The sequence below is a fragment of the Falco cherrug genome, chromosome 4 (genome assembly GCF_023634085.1).
Source record: "Falco cherrug isolate bFalChe1 chromosome 4, bFalChe1.pri, whole genome shotgun sequence".
Classification (NCBI taxonomy): Eukaryota; Metazoa; Chordata; class Aves; order Falconiformes; family Falconidae; genus Falco; species Falco cherrug.
Window position 1 is genome coordinate 112,065,730 of NC_073700.1, and position 14,392 is coordinate 112,080,121.

The 14,392-nt window shown below is 40.3% G+C and overlaps 1 protein-coding gene across 1 annotated transcript in view; it reads right to left on the reverse strand.

The window, feature by feature from the left end:
* The window catches only part of DNAH11 (dynein axonemal heavy chain 11), a 134,346-nt gene that overhangs the window by 58,344 nt on the left and 61,610 nt on the right, over window positions 1-14,392 (reverse strand). The window contains 3 exon segments of the mRNA XM_055707658.1: window positions 1,262-1,412; window positions 2,107-2,121; window positions 3,393-3,552. Of these exon segments, the coding sequence (XP_055563633.1) occupies window positions 1,262-1,412; window positions 2,107-2,121; window positions 3,393-3,552 (326 nt within the window).

Below are 14,392 nucleotides of genomic sequence, written 5' to 3' on the forward strand. Positions count from 1 at the left end.
TCCAAATCCATCAGAAGCATATGGAACTAATACAGGAAAAGCACCACTGAAAAGTGGTTGGTAGGATGTTGAGCTGTTGGATCCAATTTGTGCAAGTTTAATTAATTGCACTATTTGGACTTCAAAATTCATAGCAATTTTTAAGTCCTGTGTAAGATATGGATAAGCAAAAGGCTGAAGTCCATAATTAGCATAAACCAGAGAAACATAAAGGTCCTCATCCAGGCTTCATTTATTTCAGCATCAAAAATCACCTTTCCCTCAATAAAATCAGGATGAGATACAAGGTCATTAGAAAACTATTAAATATCACCTAATAATAATATTTTTTTAAGAAACTAAACAGAAGAGAATGAAAGACCATTTTGATTGCTCACAGCATAGTCTTCCCTGTTGATCAGTATCTGAAAACTGTTTACAAAGTTTTTGGCACCTGAAGTTTCCTTAGCTCACAATCAGGCATTAACAACTATGACAAGTCAATTAAAAATTTCTCTCTGCGAGACTGATAAATGACACAACGTATATCAGTTTTCACAGCAAAACACCAGAGCTGAATCAGCTCTTTGGACTTTACAGGCAGAGGAACTTCAGTTTATAGCATTCCATACTGCTGGTGTTTTATTTTAAAAACTGAGCTTGTAACAGTAGATGAAAATCTTAAGAGTCCAGATGAAATTATGCATTTCTGTTCAGCCTGTGGTGAGGACTAATGCATGCAAACTTCTATATTTCCAACATGGATGTTGATAACTAATGTTAATAGGCTGAACTGAGAGCAAAAAGAAGGAGATTCAGCACTGATGACACATATTATTAGGAATGCTATTATAATCTTGAAAGTCAAGGTTTGCACCTTGTAATATTGCAAGATACTGGAATGAACTTCTGTATCAATTGAGTTGTTCAATTTACCTAGAGCCTCAAAGCCTTTAGAAACCTGAAGTGCTCAGAGATGACTCTCTGACCTTTACCGTATTACAAACAGGTCTGATTCTCAAGATCCACATCCATTAAATGCTTGAATGAGCTCAGTATTTATTGTTCTTTCATCTCATTAAAACAGCTAAAAGGTTGGGAAAAGGCATAATGTAAAGAAAGGTCAAGTGGTAATCACAGTGTGAAATGCCGTTACATGTGTAAGTATAATAATTCTTTAGACTTTATGCTCCCTGGAGAGGAAGTTGTTCAAAACTGCTCACCTAAAAAGGTTTATTTTCTGCTAAATATAGCTCAACAGCACTAAATAGGGGAATTAGACCAACCTTTCACTCCTCGGCATCTGCAATGGCCTTTTCTTGGCTCACTTTCTCAGTCTGAAACTCTATCTTAGCAATTAAAGCTTCAGCATCTTGATTTCTCAGTTGCAGTTCTACCTCTTGAGAAGCAAGTTTGGATTTTAGCTCTTGTACCTACAGGGCAAAAGGTAATGCGTTATTCAGGAGCATGGGTCATTAGGTATGGTTCTGGAATGATTATACCACATGAGCCCCAAAAATCTGAACTGAAAATAAAATTCACGTTTCATGGGTCTCAGTACTGGAAGTGCTGTCTTTTCCTTTTTTATTTTGTTTCCTTTGGTAGATCCTGTTTGTAGCTCACATAATTCTGTTGACATGAAGAATTTAATAAGAACAGCATAACTGCTCCCACCAGAGGCCCCACAGCTCCCCCGAGATGCTCAGATTGTCTGTCCAGCTGCTGAGGTTGTGTTTGTGACCAGGTGTCTCAGTGGTACAAGGCCCACCTGCAGCACCTAGCAAAAACGCAAATATAAAAGCAAAAGGAAATTATGGCAAATGCTTAGTAATCACTCCGAGCAGCTAATTCCAGCAGAGGTTTGCTGAAAGGTTAAGATAGACTCAGAGCCTGATGAACAAAGACTACCTGTTGGTTTGCTGAAATAGCAATTTATTGCCTGCCAGGCTAGAAACACATATCAAAATATCCAGCGACAATATCTTTCCAAGTACAAATGACTTGTTTCAGATACCGGGGGGTTTGGGGGTTACCCACCCCCACCCCCCCCCCATCCCTCCATGCATTTTGTCTGGCAGCTATTCATTATAAAAGGCTGTATTTTAACCAGAGGAGGCTCTTACTAACCTGATTTGGATATGGCTGATAAGACAAAGAGGAAGACAAATCTGAGGGCTTAAACTTTCATCACATGGAAGATCCTGAGGGCTCTTCTTGTTTGGTGGGCTCCTGAAATCTTATAAAACTTACAAAATCTATCTTTTAAAAATCTGACCGTTTTGAAATGAGAAGACAAAGCTGTGATACTGACTTGTAACACATGACTGTAAAGATCCCAGATCTCTCCACTCGCTTTATTTTTCAATTTATTTAAGACTTTTATGTCTTTTTCTTTATAGAAAAAACCAAACGGTGCTGCATTTGATGTACTTGCATAGAGCTCCATAAAAATGGCTCAGTGTTCAAGCACCTGGCTAGATAGGAGCTTTGGTTTGTCTGCTAGCACAGCATGCAGCACTTGAAATTGTCAAATTATCTTTCGGTCATCATCAAATGAGAATTCAGAGAGAGAAAAAAAAAAGAGTATTTTAATAATTTTAAAAATTAATTTTAATAATGAAGCATGGGATAACTTATTAAAAATAGACTTTAAAAATAGCAGTCACCCTTTTCTGTCGACCATTTATTTTTGCAGGTCTTCAGCTAGCAAAGTGGGAAAAAGCCAGCCAGCTCCCATTATTTATCTCACGCAGTAGCACCAAGATGCAACTTTATGCAAAGACTGCAGCCAAGTATTTAATTTGCACTTTTTTATAAAACCACATACTTTTTATTTTTAATTATGGATTATGTAATGGATTACGGCTTGTCTTCAGCATTTGCAAAAGGGATTAGGGAACACGTGTGTGTGTGCGGGGGGAAAGCTCCAAAGCAGTTTCCCCTCCCTTCTGTCTTTGTGGACTGACCAGCCACAAATGAACTGCAGGCGGAAGCACTGACAGGGGGCTAAGTGCCACCAGCCCCACAAGGAGGTGACAAGAGCTGATGGAAAGGCTCTACACTTGTTCCTCCTGCTTTTATTACCCCTCAGCTGGTCACTGGCCGCACACAAAATCTCCAGGTACAGAACTGCATCTTCTCTCTCCATGGTTTATCTTTTACTGTGGCACTTGCTTCCCCTCCCACACTTGTACTGTGGCACCATCACTCCCCCCCAGACATTGTCCTTGCTCAAATGGATGGACCCTTCATTCCAAAGACAGGTAAAGAACTCAAAGAGCTTCTACGTGAAGCAAAGAAACAAACCCCAGTTTCCAGTATCAGGTAATTAAATGGAGTTTAGAGTCACTCTAATCTGTGACAGTTGACACACTTCCCTACGTGCCACCCAGGCATCAAAACACAAAGTGTACCTCCGGCTCCGAGTAGATCTCAGCATGCTGCAGAAAGGATTCCAGAGTGGTCTGTGGCCCCAGGGGGCTGTGCTGGGTTCCACACACCACTGCATGGGGCTTCTGTCTCATCACAGGGAAGAAATGCAGCTCTGAGACTGGAAAACTCTTTTGACATACTCTATGATAAGCAAAACAGGCTAGGCATATTTAAAACAGCTCCAGATGGTCATTTGTCATGTATTTCTGAGCAAAATGCAAAGGTAAAATGCTTGTCTTTACCTCGCACAGCAAGAAGAGAGGTTGTTCCTGGACTGAAACTCAAAAGTCCGTTTTCCAAATTTTTTGAAAACTGACCTAGCAAATACAAGATACTACTACCCTACTTTGAATTACAGTATACTTCCCCATGATAAAGGTGAAATAAGGAACCGCCAAAATTCATTTTTCTTTGTTTTAAAAGATCCTAGCTACCTATATTGCTAGAATATATGCATATACATGTCCAAGCAAGAGTACTGTATGCAAAATTAACAGGGAAATATTAAGAAAACCTATTTAACACCATCACTGTAAGTAACTTCTATTTTGTCCTCTATGACTTCTAGCAAAGTTAAACTTTATAATTTGTGGAGTCACATCTCCCTCATTTTAATGATTATTTATTGCATTCTGTACAAGACAAACGCAGTTCAATTAATCAAGGGAAGCCTAAAAATCAATTAATATGAATTAAATGAGCTACACCAACTCTTAGGAAAGTCACACATAATTTACCAAAGCATTGTCAATAATGCTTAGGGAACTTTGGGAAAATTGCTCAAGAGTGGCTGTTGCTGCAGTTAAATGTTTTAAGCCTACATCATTAATATTACAATCAGGTTGATGCAGAAACACTTGCCATTTTTCTCAGTAAGAACCTCATTATTTTCTTGTGACTTTTAAAAGCTAGTTTAGAAGAATACCTATTTCACCTATGATTACAAAAACAGAAATTAAACCAAGAACCAAATAAAGAATGATCTGCATTTAGGGAAAGCAGAATTTAATTGCTTTACAAATAAAAAAAATCAGGACATCATTAGTTGAGGCCAAGCCAGCATAAATTTCTCTTTAAAAAAGTATTTCTAAAAGCAAGGCTAGTCAGCAGGAATGGATATTTTATGCAGATTTGCGCAGTGCTTGGCTTCCGACTGAAATGCGTTTCAGCCTTTTTCTCCTTTTTCCATTGTGTGTGACACACATGCACCCTGCAGTACACCTCTTCCTAGCAAAAGACAACCTCCTTACACATGATCCTTATGAGAGGTCTCTACTCGGCGGCCCTGAAAAGCCCTCTAACAACAGTTTTATTTGTAAATCCGTGAGGGGAGAAGTGGGTTCCGGTAGAGCTGGAAGTGGCCCGAGACAACTTGTCTCAATGGGGCAAAATAACTATTGTTATCGAGCTTAACAAAATGGCACAGCATGGGAGACACGCCGAGCCAGAGAGCAGCTGGTTGTAATTCACACTGGTTTTCAGAAAACACTAATCGTTCCCGAACAGACCTCTTTGAGGCTTGGTCTTCCCTGCATTTTCAATTTGTCACTTTCTCTTATGATAAGGTCAGCAGTGACAGCACTTCCTGACATTAACAGCTGTGGCTTTTAAAAGGGTCATTGTGGAACTACTAATTGCAGTAATTTCATTAGCATAAATTATTTATTCTGCCATTCATTTATCTCCAGTTTGGGTTTGGGTTTTTTCTTTTAATACTACATTGTACTTTTCAATATATGCCCATTCAGGGTTGTAGGCAAAGGAAATTATTATTGCTAATGTAGCCTTCTTTATTAAAAAAAGGCAAACAAAAAAGACTTGATACATTAAAAAATAATCTGATATAACCGCAGTCCGCTAGAAACCATAAAGTAGTTTGAAGCCAATAATTAAGATTAAGCTGGTACAAATCAAATCCATTCAATAGTCCTAAAGAAGACTGAGCAATAAGCCTATATACAATCTGAAAGAAAATATAAGGGTGAAGTCTGTTCATTTTTATGCACTCTCTCTATCTAGTCCTTGGCTGACTGACTGTTAAGCATGCAAAAAACCCAGCCAAAACCAATGCAAGCTACAAAAAGAGTTTAGATGGGAGTTTTGCCTGCATTCTCCCCGTAACTCTCCTCAGGATGTAAAATAGCAATTGATACCAAATTGATAAATCTTAACTCTTTGCAGTTAAATTGAGCTAGCTGAAACATGCCAAGCAAAGAGGAAAAAAGACTGGTGACATTGAACTGGAACGCATCCCGCAGGCAGTTACCAAAACTGAGAATAAAACCAAGCCAGCATCTGTCTGAAGAAAGAGGTAACTGGGAAGTGTGTGGGGGTGGGCAGTGGGAAGTTTAAGCGGCAGAGGGAGAAGACAAAAATGTTACTTCAGGCTGCTTCTTTGCTGTACTACATGTTGTAAAACACTTTGGAGTACGATAAAATAAAGAGCATAATGAATTTATCCTTGGTATGCTTAACAGCGTGAGCTGTTTGGTGCTAAGCAGCAGAGGAGCAGCGTACAAGGCAGCAGCAGCAAAATACTCAAAGGAGATGGCAGAGATGTACATTGCTGTTATTTTCAGATGGATGGATTAAACAGTTCTGATTCGTTTAATCAGTGCTCAGTGCTGATACGTGACGCCAACTGAAAGTAAGGAAAAGTGACTGGACTGCCTGTCATGTTGAATTTGGAGACAAGAGACATTATTTTAAAATATTATAGATCATGTTTTAGAGCAAAGGCACTTTTGTAAGTTCTTTAAGCTTAGTACATAGATTTCAGAACTACTGCACAGTGTTATTTTCTTGTGCCCTTTGAAAATTAAGTTTAGCAATTTGAGTACTGAAACAGAAGAGGGCTCGCTCTTCTCTCCCAAGAAATCAAAGACATCTGAATTGATTACATTTCTGATACTCTCCATTTCCCTCCAAATATCTCTGAACTCACCGTCTCTTCTCCTTAACCCACACGTTGACCAATGTCTTTCCAAGTGAAAATGGGCTCATGGGATGTATTTTCAACAGGCACCATAATTAGGGAGGATCAGTTGTTCTTTTTGTCCAGATACTTTCACACAGGGCTGAAGTGTTCACAGCACCCTTCAAAGCAAATAGTGACGCTGCAGCTCACCATCTCCCTGCAGAGCTCAGTCTGCTTCCCTGGATAAACTGGATCTTCCAGAAAAGTCCCTAGACTTGGTTCGAAGATAAAGAGATGGAGAATCTAAGACTCCCCTTCTCAACTCCCACAACCACTATGAATTTTTTATAGTTTTCTCTCACCATTTAAACCCAAAATTCTCTAGTTTTTGTTAAAGCAATGTAGATAAGATGTCGTATTTGTGTTGAACTTTTAAGAGGAAAAAAAAGATCATTAGCTTAACTTCAAACTACCCTAATTAAAAATAATCTGTAATATTGTTACACAGCGATGAACAAAAAATCTACCAGTTACTGTTGTTGTATTTTTGGAAACCCTGAAAAAGGAAAATTAGGAGCTAAGTGTCAATTATGCCAAAATAATCACTCAGTAATAGACCTTGCACTGCTCATCATAAGGGACAGCATGATTACAGTATGCTTCAGAATCCAGGCATACATGAGCCCTGGATAACAAGCTTTCTCTGCTAAGAGCAAACAAAAGGCTTTCCTGAAATATCTAAAATGGAGCAAGTGAAATGATGTATTAACACACCAGCACTAGAGAGGAGATCACCTCCCATAAATCTCTGACAGAGAGGGGACGGCAGACTGCAGCCAAGATTTCCTCTTCTTCAGGGTGGTCCTTTTCAACCCAGCCCCTCTCATTCTTTTGATATCCTAATACACCCCTGCAACTCTCCTGTTGTGTCCCCACCCCATCCCATCTCCTGTCTCGTTCCCCTCCCGCTCCGCCCCCCAACTATTTTTCTGTGATCATTTGTGATCATTCTCTCATCACCTCCCTTTTAACTCCTCTTCAGACTCCTTGCTGTATGCCTGTCCAACCTTTCTGGTTCAGTTTTGCTTTTGCGTCTCTCTCGCTGGAGTTCCCCTTCTGTTTCCCTATAACACTGTCATAGTTTCTCTGTTATTTCAGCATCTCTGTTCTGGGTTCACTTTTCCGTCACTTGCAAGTTTCCCCTGTCACCACCCATATTTTTTGCATTCTCCTGTCTTATCTTGGACTTCTCATCTACAGACATGATGCAGGCACCCAGTACTGCTTTACATATGTTGATGACACAGAAACCTTAACTCACTGTCAGTAAAGTGTCACATTATTTTGTGAGTTGCCATTTATTTCACCTGCTGGGAACTGAGCAGGAAAGGTATTTACCAGCAGCAGTTAACACCACTGTGAAAAAGAGACTCATCAACAGTTGCTTGGATTAGTTAAATCTTTCCTGAATATCTAAAAAATGAATTATATAAGAACATAATGCTTAAATTAAAAAAAAAGTTTTAAAGACACCCAACAAAACAGTTTCGATATTAAAAGACTAAGTTCTGATGACCAGATGTATTTTCAAAGGGGAAAAATATAATTAGTTAAGGATCTGGAAAAGCAATATACTTAAGTCAAAATAAATTCCCTTCTCTTTTTTCCACATAATCCTATCTGTTTCTTTCAAATAAATGGGTATCTGTAAGTTGGTATCACATTAAAAATTAATGCAAGCGGGTGTCACACCCCCATGGCTCAGCAGACAACAACTACCCTAACAACACTTCAAATCTCTCGTGAGCTGTTAAAATAAAGCAGAAGGAGCTGATGGAAAATACAAATGACAAGGATTTGCAAACATCTCTCTTTCCCTTGCAGTCCTACAGGAGGCATCCGTACGCCGCCGGAGCGCGGGTACCAGCCTGCAGCCGTGTCAGCCCCCCTCAGCCCCCAGCCCCTTCCCTCACACAAGCCCCAGGGAGGGGAAGGGCCCCCCTGGAAACAGCCCCAGGGACCCCTGCAGCCTTCCCCTCTCCTTCCCCTTCATTTCACTACGACTCCATGTGTATTTTGCATGGGTTTGCAAGGACAAATGTCAGAGCATCAGTCTCTTACACCGAGATTTGCCCAGGGGCTGGTGCTGTCCTTGGCTAAAGCCAGCCGGCTCTTCCTTGGGCATTCCCGAAATCCTCAGCCTCTCATGGTTAAAAATCCCCTATACAAACAGGTGGTCCCAAGCCTAATAGCACTCCAGAATGAAAGTACTGCAACTGCAGAGGCAAGTAAATCTTTTTTAGATCGCTGTGAATTACTCCACCTGCAAATACCTGAGCAGTCTCACCGCCAGCACAACAGCATCGTCTCATGCTGGCTGGGACAACAGAGACAGCTTGTTAAAATGAAGAGCATAAGAACATTCCTTTCCCTGAAAGGAAACTCACTAATGCACAATTTTTTTCTGAAAAGAAACAAGTCACATTCCATATCAATCAGGAACAGAAAGAGAATAATCACCCAGATATTAAAACTCTAAATGCATTTGCCATATGGTTACAGGGGAAATTTTCATTGCTTAGCTGCTTGAACAGAGGGAAAACTCTTTTTTAGTTAGTCTGGACTGTGCCCTGCAATATTTCAGCCTTATTTGCTACAGCACTAGTGAGTTTATCTAACTGTATCGAAAAGGGTTAAATGCATTTTGCGTAAGATCCTAAAAAGCCTAGAACTGAAGGATTCTGCAAAGACAGGGCTATGAATTACATGCCTCTCCTTTCCTCACTTTTCTGCCTGTGCTAGACAGCTCTGAACTCTGCCGCAGGAACCAGGCAGCGACAGGGCACAAAAATCCAGGTTTTTTTTTAGCAGGGGTGAGCTGGAAACACCACAGAAGGCAACAAGTATGCAAGGAGGGGTACAAAGAGCCTTGGTTTTTTTAAGCTTATGAAGTTACCGATCCTTCAGTGATCTCCATTGCTTTCTTAGAAGCCTGATGATCTTGAAAGTGTAGCCCAGCCCCCCCAGCCCCCTCAGCGAGGCACCTGCCACGGCCGCCCACGCAGCCCGTCTATAGCAGCGCAGGTGACGATGGCAGGGACCCCCAAGCCGGCTCTGGCAGCGTGGCACCAGCCGGGGAGAATCACGGAATGAACTGCAGAGAGGAGGCAGGCGAAGGGGAGACGATCATCACATGGCAAGCTGAGGCGATCAAAGGCAGGCACGCGGTGAGCCACGGCCCAGCGCCGGCCAGTGCACAGCTGAGGCTCCAAGCCAAAGCTGGTGGCTAATAAACTTCATCGGGTCCTTGGGCAAAGAGGTTGTACTCCCTCTCCAGTGTACAACCGCAGATTCCTTCCCCTCTCTCCACACTGGTATCAGTTACTCCGTCTGATAGCTGTAAGCAATAATGCCGCCACAGGGACCAGCTGGCACACAGACAGCCAGAAGGTGCACATCCAGTGGGTCACGGTGACACAAACCCAGCTCTTGAGTTTCTAAATCTATTCAAGCTGCTTCAACACGCACCACAACCCCAGTAAAAGAACGGGAAGAAAAGGAGATTCGGACCTTACTTTGTATGCAAATTTTTAGGGGCTATTCTTTACAAAGGTGGAAAGGGATGTCCAAACAAGCGTTGGCTAAAATATTCCAAGGAAAATAAATCTGTGACTGGCTGTTAATATCACCAGGCTTACATAGAGCAACTGACATTTGGGAAAGAAGGGTTATTCTAGTCCCTCAGTTGTATCTGCAGACCTACTTATTGGAGTTAGCACATGTTTTGGCCATTGTATTTGCTTTTGGTTAATTAGCAAAATGACAGATATCAGGCCTTTAAGACAGGACTGGAGTGTTTCCTGTACGCCTCTTATGAAATGAGCTATTTTTGCTGTACAGGGCTTCTCAAATCCTAAGGCATCTATATTGTTAATTCCAATAGAAAACAGCCAAATGGTATCAGAAGAGTTCATCACTTACCCCACAGCAACAAGAGCCAGGGCAGAGCCCAGTCAGGCATGCCAAGGGAGTGACACCTTCATTCTGCCTCTGGAGTAATCAGGAATTGCCATTGAGAGAAAATTGGATGAAGAAGGAAGAGCAGCACAAACCTGAAAGAAAAGAAGTAAAAAGAGGACTGAAGAAAGGAGGAGGTTGACCTGGGACAACACTTCCCAGGTTTGTAAGCAGCCAGAGAGGAGAGAAAGTGATGAGTGGATAGTAACGGTGGAAAAAGCTTCTATGGTATCTGGGAAGAAGATTACATGGAAAATGGAAAAGACTTGCCATTATCTTATAGTTTCCAAAAACACATCTCTGCACTAGAAAACACAAGACAACAGTTCCTGCAATTAACCTTTAGTTATGAGCAAAGAGGAGTAATTTCAGTAGAACTAAGTCAAAACAAGAAAATCTTTTACTATTATTCAAAATACCCTCTTGAAGAGAAACTCTTTCCTGGGACATTTATGCATTTTGTAAAGCAGCTTGAATTTTATGCTTAATCACAGGGTATGTCCTTTTTTTTTTTTTTTTTTTACTACCACATTTTTTAGCAAAATCAGTTAAGAAATGGCCTGTGGTCACAAGCACTGGTCAGGCTATATCAGGTCACAAAAAACTCTCTCATGGCTGCACAAACTGCCTGGGATTTTGAGATTATTGAAGGCTTCTGATCAATGACACCATTTTCATAAGGCTGTGATACGGCCAAGTACAACAGCAAGAAAAGCACAAGTGATCCCTTCTCTTGGGAGCCATGGTGGAAACAGGGTAGGTGAAAGGCAGATGTGTGAAAATCTTAAAAGAAAAAAAGAGAAAGACATGAAAAAAGGTAAGAGGAAGAAGCAAGGAAGGCAAACAGAAGCAATGATAGCCTCCCATTTTATGACAGACAGGAAGAAAAATGATGCAGAGTAAAATACTAAATGGGGCATAAAAGAGAGGAGAATTCACTGAAATCTTTACTGGTGAGTGAACCATAAATATTCAATAAATCAGAGCCCCCAAGCCATTGCTTTAGACTGCACTGTGAATTAACTGCATGTTCCACTAATTTTTAGTCCATTTACTTCTTTATATTTCTAAATGGAGAGAATTCACTAGTGCCTGTTCCATTTCCAACATGCTTACCAGATTCCCAGAGACACAAGATCTCACAGTACATTTTCCTCTGTCTCATGGAATGGGATGTGGAGGACTATTTCATGTTAAAACAGTTTTGAATTGCTGTAGCTATTCTGGCCCCCCTACTGATCGCACTTATTGTCAAATGGAGAAAAATACTTGTCTTACATGAACCTAAAACAACTTCTAACCATAGGCAATTTGCACATTTGTCTAGGAAGTACTTGAGAATGTGTCAGCAAGAGAAACCACTGGTTTTAAATCACTGGTGACCTTTGACTCCTGCAAGAATTACAAACAGCGGTGCATGTTCTCATATTTGTAAGAAGTAACGTTCTTCCCTATCTTCAAGAATTTAGGCAGAAATGTAGTAGACAGCCATGCAAAAACACCACGGAGGCCAGGTTGTCCAGGGATGTTACAAAGACAGGCCGATCAGTAAGCTGGTCTAAAGGTACAGAAGAAAACATCACCTACTTTGAAAGTGTTCAGCATAGAGAGGCAAATGGCAGAAACGTCTATGTAGAAATCCGTTGTAGCCAAGGGATGAAAACTACACTAAAACTGTCCAAAGACCACAGAAAGATCTTGGAACTTACAGAAAAATTTTATCAGGCTGAAAAGAAAGAAAGGCAAACACAGGAGAAACAATCAAAACCATACAAGAATAAATGCTCTCCACCCCAAAACTCTGAATCAGAGATGAAATATACATGAAGAATCTGCTAGGTATGTTTTGTGATTCTCAAAGACCTTGGACACTTCTGTGAGTTTTCTGAAATTTCTTCTCTGTTATATCTTCAATTAGACATATATATCCTTTGGTTAGACATTGTTTCTCCCTCTCATTTTCTGATAAAATTCTGCGTGCAGTCATAACACCAGAGATACAGTGAGTAACGCTGATGCTTGGGGCACCCCATTTTCTCCTCTCTTATTCCTCTAGTAGCCACCTTCTCCAATCTGCACACCATCCCTGCTATGGTAGCACCAGCAACGGAGAGCCTACAGATATCCATCGCTGCTTTGATGTGCTTCTCACAAGTGCCCTTGCTACAGCAGTGGTGCCAAACTGAATCTATCACACCTCCAAAGCTGCAAACCATTCACAGTCTTTCTAGAAGTTACATCTTCTACACCCTCCTACACTCATATTGCTCATATTTGGACCTAACTCTCTAAGTACTGGACTTGACTAGAAAAGTCAAATCAAAGTCCTGGACCATTTGTCAAACACAAATCAGAATTTAGTGTTTTCCTTAGTCTTGTAGTGTAACTAATATTTTATCCTACCTAAATATTATAAATTTGTTTGTATGGAATGATTACTATTTATGCCCTATTCATATCAATCTTCTATTGAACTTCAGGGCAGAAGGTGCTTTCTCTACCCAATGTAATTCATTAGGAGTGATTTAAAAGAACTACTTGCATCTACAAGTTGCTGCACTAGTTTATATGAACTGGAGATCCCTGAGAAGGTAATACTGACCTTTCAGGATTGTTTACTTTTAATTTTATCCTAGCATCTAAATTCTACATTTACTAATTCATACCCAGAACTTGTCTGTTCTCTCCTTGCCTGTGGTCACTCCTCAAAAAGATTTCTGAAAATGTTAGAGTACATTTAGTAGTACGTTCTAATCTTCATTCTAATCTTGTGCTTATCCAGCACAGTACTACTGGAGCTCATGTGGATAACCACTGTCATGGGGATAACAAAAGCCTCTCAACACTGAACAACGACATACCAAGCAAGCACGGAACAGGAGGTGAACAGAGTGATGAGTGAAGGCAGACAGGAGAGAAACAGTTGAAGTTGCTGAACATGGTAAGCAAGTCCCAGTGAAAGTCTTTGGAAGAAGCACCAGGCACAGACTAGTCCTACCAAAGTTATTCACCCTGAAAACTCGACCAAGAAAAAGGAAAGATACTTGAGTGAGTATCCTGGACTCAACTGTCAGTTATACTGTGAACAGCCCTGAAAACAGCAAGTTTAAAGGCAGGTGAACTATGCACAAAACACAAATACACCAATCTTTTGCTTGCAGTGGAGACTTATTCAAATACAGAGCCGTAATTTTACAAGCGCAGATTACAAAGCAGAAGACAACAGTTAAAAAGAACGGCTATGAAGCCTAAGAAGAGAGGGACTAGATGAGAGGATCTGGAAAACTGAATTCTAGAAACCTTGCAGGGAATAAAGAGAAACAATTAAATCCAATAACAAAGTAGCAATAGGTAAAATTAGTTACTTACAAATTCTGTAGATTATCATGTCAGGATGAGGATTAGAAGAATAATTTCTCAATCCTTTGATAAATTAATTCTTGGAATAGCTAATTCTAGAGCTCAAATTCAAACACACTTTTTATAATTTCCATTACTTCTCTCTAAAACACAAAGTGACAACTGAGTGATTTTTACTATATCATATTGTTAGGGAGGAAATTCCAGCACAGCCCTAGCTATAACATAATGTAACATCCAAATTAGATAATTACGTCTTTTTTAACTATTTTTTGTGGACAATAAAAATCTAGGATACAGCATATACTTGAAAATGTAGTCATAAAAAGAAGGTAATCAGATCCTCACCATGGCATAACCTTTCTATCTCCTTTAGCTTCAGTGAAGTTTGGTAAAATCACGCCAGGCATGGATATGATGTGGCATATTTGCAGAGTTCATTTGCATTCCCCCCAGTGAATTCCCAGTATTATGAAAGACCTTGTGCACTGCTTCCTTTGAATACAGAATAATGAAGGTGCCATGTGATCTGATAACAAGAGAGCTGTGAGGAAAAATGAGTAATTATTACTGTCTACATTTTGAACAATCTTTGCTTAAGCAAGAAGGTCACATTTTGGAAACATTTATCTTCCACGCAGGCCATAAATGACAGCCTAATTTGACATGAGGGAAAAAAAAAAGAAT